This window comes from Punica granatum, chromosome 1, assembly GCF_007655135.1.
Source record: "Punica granatum isolate Tunisia-2019 chromosome 1, ASM765513v2, whole genome shotgun sequence".
In the NCBI taxonomy this organism is placed as follows: Eukaryota; Viridiplantae; Streptophyta; class Magnoliopsida; order Myrtales; family Lythraceae; genus Punica; species Punica granatum.
This window is the reverse complement of record NC_045127.1, coordinates 37,101,976-37,108,963: the sequence shown is the minus strand read 5'-3', so window position 1 is coordinate 37,108,963 and position 6,988 is coordinate 37,101,976. Positions and strand designations below refer to the sequence as shown.

General features: G+C 43.4%; 1 protein-coding gene across 1 annotated transcript; it reads left to right on the top strand.

Annotated features, from left to right (window-relative positions):
* The first annotated feature begins 303 nt into the window (after window positions 1-303).
* LOC116190995 (ABC transporter B family member 9-like) lies at window positions 304-6,398 on the top strand. Its single transcript, XM_031520207.1, is given in 13 exon segments — window positions 304-629; window positions 631-732; window positions 1,575-1,629; window positions 1,737-1,912; window positions 2,015-2,236; window positions 2,369-2,607; window positions 2,711-3,236; window positions 3,369-3,642; window positions 3,742-4,417; window positions 4,541-4,769; window positions 4,877-5,143; window positions 5,229-5,492; window positions 5,578-6,398. Coding segments are annotated over 13 exon segments (4,008 nt in total). The 5' UTR covers window positions 304-419; the 3' UTR covers window positions 6,346-6,398.
* Window positions 6,399-6,988: the final 590 nt, after the last annotated feature.

Below are 6,988 nucleotides of genomic sequence, written 5' to 3'. Positions count from 1 at the left end.
ATCTATCGATGATTGGGAAATCCCAAAAATCGCTTCAAAACAGATTTATAAAAACTTAAAATTCCAAATATTTTCAAAAACTGATTACACCATAACCACTGAAGAGCGGGACATTCCCCTAAAAAACTCTTCACAAACCATAAAACTCTTGAACCAAGAGTCATTGAAAAAACATAACGATAAATATAATCATTATGTTCCTGTATATATATATATATATATATATATATAAGAGTGTATACCCTTCCATTATTTTCCAAAATCACAAGAAAAAATGAAATTTTTTGTGTTGGACGCTCCTAGCTCTCTTCTTGAACGGTTGATATAATTGTTTCAATTTATTCTTGAATTTTGGAAAACCCTATCAGGCTTAGAGGAGGCCCTAAATCATCAAGAGAAGGATCTATATCCCCCAAACTATGAGAGGCGATGATCGAAATGGCGTGTCGCCAGTGGAAGTGGGAAAATCCTGGCAAGATCACAATGATATGAGCAACAATGACGAGAAGAAGAAGAAGAATGGGGCCAAGGAACAGGCTGCCCAGAACAAAGTGTCTTTCTTCAAGCTGTTCTCGTTTGCAGACCAGCTCGACATGATCCTGATGACGCTGGGGACAGTTGCTGCAGTGGGCAAACGGGCTGTCGCAGCCTCTCATGACGCCCATCTTCGGCAAGATCATCAACTCTTTCGGCTCCTCCGCTCAGTCCGAGGTCGTCAAAGAAGTATCCAAGGTAAACCTAATCAAACTATTATTAATCCATCCATCCATGCATTAATTGATTAATTAACGGCTTGGAAATTCTGCTGCGGTTAATTTAAGGCTTGGAAAATCTAAGTTCTAATTATTATTTCCTGTTGGCTCTGACAATGCTCACGATATGGGAATGTTGTCACATTACGGGTCCCACACCACATCTCCACGCTTCAATCAATTGTTCTTCTTATTTGGCCTTCTTTAATCATGCCAGTGATTAATTTGTCATTACTTGGGCTTAATCACTTGAATTAGGATTAGAGTTTGGAGAGTGCAACATAATTAATTTGGTGATTAAAATCAAAATGGCGTGCGCAAACTACATATCTATTTTGTTTGTTTTGTGTAGGGTCGGGGGGGGGGGGGGGACGCCTGTCATTTCTTCCACGCTAATAAAGTTTAACCAATTCCCGCACACAATTTCACTTTGATTTCTATGGCCGACAAAAGGTTCGATTTGGATGTTTGGTTGAATCATTCCTTTCAAGAATTTTTGAGTAATTGGACGCAATATCGACTGTACTTTCGGGTTCATTCATCTTGTAAGTGGATGGATGCATTATGGTACTAATCTCCAATCGAGATCATTACTTCACTATTCACCTTTCACGACCGCATTCGGCGACCACTACTATATATATTCCAAAAGGACGAGTGCTATGCTGAATCTTCGTAATAATCCTCCTAACCGATCAATTCTTATAAACAGAGGAGTTATGACCTTTTCTTTCTTTTCCTTTTTGCTTGAAATTGAATAATTTAATTCAGGCTGACCCTACAATTTATTTATTTATTTATTTTTTTTTTTGGGAATTGCAGATAGCAGTTTGGTTCTTGTATTTGGCTGCCTATGCTGCTGTAGCCTCATTTCTACGTGAGTGTCTAAGCGCCTGCATGACTAATGTTAATTCATGCCTACCCGTTAAGTTGGCGATTAATTTTTGAAGCTCAATGACACGGTACATATTCTATCCCATGCAGAGGTGTCGTGCTGGATGATAACTGGGGAGAGGCAAGCCACTCGTATTCGAGCCCTGTATCTGAAAACAATACTGACACAGGACGTTGCCTTCTTTGACACCGAAACGACCACTGGAGAGGTCATCGGGAGAATGTCCGGAGACACCATCCTCATTCAAGATGCAATGGGAGAGAAGGTGTATTTCATCGCATGCTCTTATTAAGTTACTCGAAAATTGTTAGCTTTTAAAGATTGAAAATCCTCACCGAAGAGAAGATAAAATATTGTGTTTTGATAGGTCGGGAAGTTTATACAGCTCATGTCGACTTTCTTAGGAGGCTTTGTGATCGCTTTTATAAGAGGGTGGCTCCTAGCTGTCGTTTTGCTTGCTTGCATTCCCTTGATCGTGTGTGCTGGTGGAACCATGGCACTGATCATGTCGAAGATGTCGAGCCTCGGGCAGGCTGCCTATGCCGAGGCTGGGAATGTCGTTGAGCAGACGGTCGGAGCCATTAGAACGGTAAGATCCTCAGAGTCTCATTGGCAGACAAACTCCCCTTTCTTTTTTGCTCCCGAATTCTTAAAATGCTATTCCAACAATTGAAACTCTTATCGTGCATCTATTCCCGATTCATATTCATACAAATTTCAGGTCGCTTCCTTCACTGGGGAAAAGAGTGCGATTGAGAAGTACAATGAGAAGCTAAAAATTGCCTATAAAACCACAGTAGAACAGGCGATGGTCTCAGGGATGGGGCTTGGGACAATGTTGTTGATTGTTTTCTCTACTTACGGGCTTGCGATATGGTATGGCTCCAAGTTGATTATCCAGAAGGGCTACAATGGCGGGCAGATCATCAATGTCATCATGGCCATTATGACCGGTGGACTGTACGTAGCTGATCCCGTTCATTAATATCTTCCCTTTTTCTCGAGGAGAGAGGGTGTGCAGTAATATCTTTTCTTGTCAGTTTGTTGTGTCTGCTTGACTTAGGTCCCTTGGCCAGACATCTCCGTCGCTCAATGCATTTGCCTCGGGGCAGGCAGCTGCTTATAAAATGTTTGAGACAATCAAGAGGAAACCGAAGATTGATGCTTCAGACACCTCAGGGATGGTGCTGGAAGATATCAAGGGTGATATCGAAATAAGGGATGTGTACTTCCGGTACCCTGCAAGGCCTGATGTGCAGATATTCTCAGGGTTCTCATTGTACGTACCAAGTGGAACGACTGCAGCACTGGTGGGGCAGAGTGGGAGCGGGAAGTCAACTGTGATTAGCCTTCTCGAGAGGTTCTATGATCCCAACTCTGGCGAAGTGCTCATAGATAGTGTTAACCTAAAGAAGCTTCAGCTCAAGGGGATTAGGCAGAAAATAGGTCTAGTAAGTCAAGAGCCTATTCTGTTCTTGACCAGCGTAAGAGAGAACATTGCTTATGGGAAGGAAAACGCCACCGATGCAGAGATTAGAACTGCTATCGAACTCGCCAATGCTGCAAAATTTATCGATAAGCTGCCAAAGGTGGTTTTACACTCTTTCTGTCCATACAACTCCTTGGCCTAAAGCAATGGACAAGTTGATGCCAAACGACGACCAAATAAATAACCGTTTGCTTGGTCAGGGTGACTGACCTGGACTTATTTCCTTGTTTAGGGACTCGACACAATGGTTGGGGAGCACGGTACCCAGTTGTCTGGAGGACAGAAGCAAAGGATTGCAATTGCGAGGGCCATTCTCAAGAACCCAAGAATTCTCCTCCTCGACGAGGCCACAAGCGCACTGGATATAGAGTCTGAGCACATCGTCCAGGATGCTTTGGACAATGTCATGGCGAATAGAACCACGGTTGTGGTTGCACATCGGCTGACGACCATTAGGAAGACTGATATTATAGCAGTTGCGCACCAGGGCAAAATCATAGAGCATGGTGAGACAATTTAGTCCTTTTCAGTGTTTCAAGTTTCTTGATGTGTTAAACTGTGGTCAGTCGGGTAACTGAATGAGTAACTTAAACTGCGAACTTCAGGAAGGCACACGGAGTTGATCAAAGACCCCAAGGGAGCTTTCTCTCAGCTTGTCCGCCTTCAAGAAGGATCAAATGAACCAGAAGTAACTGGAGGCCCAGAAGCTGATAAACTAGAACCGAGCTTCAAATTGGACAAGGGCCTGTCACGGTCCATGTGCGGTAGAAATTCGATGAGGTGCTCCATAAGTAGGGGCTCCTCGGGTAGCCGCCGATCATTCACTATCAACTTTGGCATCCCTGGGCCCATCAGCATCCAGGAAACAGAGGAGGAAGAGCAGTCTGAGGGGCATAAGGCAAGGACGACAGAGCAGGACCTAGAGAGGCGGCAAAAGGTCTCAATCTGGCGACTCGCCTGCCTGAACCAGCCTGAGGTGGGAGTCTTGCTGCTTGGAACAGTGGCTGCGGCAATCCATGGGGTTATCTTCCCTGTTTTCGGGCTTTTACTGTCCTCAGCAATCAAAATGTTCTATGAGCCACCACATGAGCTGTGGAAGGACTCGAGGTTCTGGGCGATCATTTATGTCGCGATGGGGATCATCACCCTGGTAGCCATTCCAGTTCAGAACTTCTTCTTTGGGATTGCAGGGGGGAAATTGATACAGAGGATACGATACATGACATTTCAGAAGGTTGTGCACCATGAGATCAGCTGGTTCGAAGACCCTGCAAATTCAAGGTCTGATCCTTCTGTACCCGCTATATTTCCCGTTGTTACATTACTAGACGTCGCCACCATATTCTGACACTTGCATCATGTCCTGAAAGCTTTGTCGTTCTTTCATTTATTTCCTCTTTGCAGTGGTGCTATCGGTGCAAGATTGTCTACTGATGCATCAATCATGCGCGGCATAGTCGGTGACGCCCTGGCCATCATTGTCCAAAACATAGCAACAATTACAGCAGGTCTCCTCATTGCATTCACTGCCAACTGGAAGTTGGCCCTCGTAGTTCTCTCAGTTTCCCCTTTCATGCTCGTACAGGGCTATATTCAGGCGAAATTCCTCAAGGGGTTCAGTGCAGACGCCAAGGTATGCAATTAAGAGGCTTGCTCACCTGCCCTATAGAACCCGACAGTGTTGCGAGGACAGTGGCATCAGTTATAAACACACTGACTATTCATGTCTGGTTTTTTCAGGCGAAGTATGAGGAAGCGAGTCAGGTGGCAAATGATGCAGTCGGCAGCATAAGAACCGTAGCCTCATTCTGCGCTGAGAGTAAGGTCATGGATCTGTACCAGAAGAAGTGTGAGGCCCCTGAGCAGCACGGAGTGAGGCTTGGACTCGTTAGTGGGACTGGTTACGGCTTCTCCTTCCTATTCCTCTATTGTGCAAATGCGTTCTGCTTCTACATCGGAGCTGTACTGGTGAAACACGGGCAGGCTACATTTGGAGAGGTCTTCAAGGTAAAACAAGAAACGGCTTTCTTAGACTATTCTCGACTTATTCATTTTCTTTTCAGACAATCTGAGTACACAAATGTCTTTGCAGGCTTTCTTTGCTCTGACAATTTCAGCAGTTGGGGTATCACACACAAGTGCAGTGGCCCCTGACACCAACAAGGCCAAAGATTCAGCAGCTTCAATTTTCGACATCTTGGACAGCAAACCTAAGATCGATTCTAGCAAAGATGAGGGTATCACCCTCAAAACAATTACTGGAAATATTGAGCTTGAGCATGTCAGCTTCAAGTACCCTACGAGACCGGATGTGCAGATCTTCAAAGACCTCTGCCTAAGCATACCTGCCGGGAAGGTAACAAGAAGAGAAAACTTGCATAAAATTGTCTGTTACAGTGGGGATCTGCTCCAGTAAACAAAATTTTACTTTATTTTTGTAGACTGTTGCCTTGGTCGGGGAAAGCGGCAGTGGAAAATCAACAGTGATATGCCTCATAGAGAGGTTCTATGATCCCAACTCCGGGCGTGTTCTGTTGGATGAAGTGGCGGTCCAAAAGTTCAAGCTGAGCTGGCTGAGGCAACAAATGGGATTGGTGAGCCAGGAGCCGATCCTCTTCAACGAGACCATCCATGCCAACATAGCCTACGGGAAAAAGGGCGATGTCTCCGAGGAGGAGATCATAACTGCCGCCAAGGCATCGAACGCCCACAACTTTATATCGTCCCTTCCCCAGGGCTATGACACATCCGTTGGGGAGAGGGGAGTGCAGCTGTCAGGTGGCCAGAAGCAGAGGATTGCAATCGCGAGGGCAATTCTAAAGAACCCAAGAATCCTCCTGCTTGACGAGGCCACAAGTGCACTGGATGCTGAGTCGGAGCGGGTGGTCCAGGATGCACTAGACCGTGTGATGGTGAATCGAACGACTGTGGTGGTGGCACACCGGCTTACCACCATCAAGAATGCGGACATCATTGCAGTGGTGAAGAATGGAGTTATTGCCGAGCAAGGGAGGCACGATGCGTTGAAGATCACTGATGGCGCTTATGCTTCTTTGGTATGCCAGTGCCTCAAGGTAGGAGAGCAATGGGAAAGGTTTACTGGGATAAAAACACAAAGATGCCTTTCTGATTTTGATGTCGCACCCGAAGGAGGGTTTTTGCGAGGCTTTTGCAGCTCTGCGCAACATATTAATAACCGTATTTTGTAGAGAGACTAGTATTAAAAACCCGCGCTTTGCCGCAACCTTCAAGTTTATGTTCATCATGATGATCGTTTATATTTAACTAAAATATTTAAGAATTTGTTGATTTGATTATCGGATAATTACCGGATAACACAATTATTTTCTTTTTTTTTTGTACTTATAAAAAAATTAGTCTTCAAATTTTTCTAATTTTCTATTTTCATTGTAAATTATTTTTAGAGCTGAACATTATTCCCAACCTTTTCTTAATTGTTCACATTTAGCCCTCTATCATTTTTCTTTTCTCCAATATATATATATACTTGAAAAAAAACACTTTTAGTGTCAAATGAATAGAGTCGGTCAACTTGCTAGATTTTGCATCAATTAATTGCTAAGATCTATTTTTCTATAATTTCATAATTATTATATATGCATATAATAAGAAATAAAAGTAATTTGGGAGTTTTCACTAGATAATTTACTAGCTCTAAACCATGGATTCATTGGGACATTTTTATTGATTGGGATATTTTTATTGCATGAAAGGATAATTTTTCTTAAAAACTTACTTTATTAAATTTTCCCAAAAAAATATTTCTATGCTTAATATAAAAAGGAAACACAAATGAAAAAATAAGAAAGAATTTTGTAAAGGTGAAAGAGT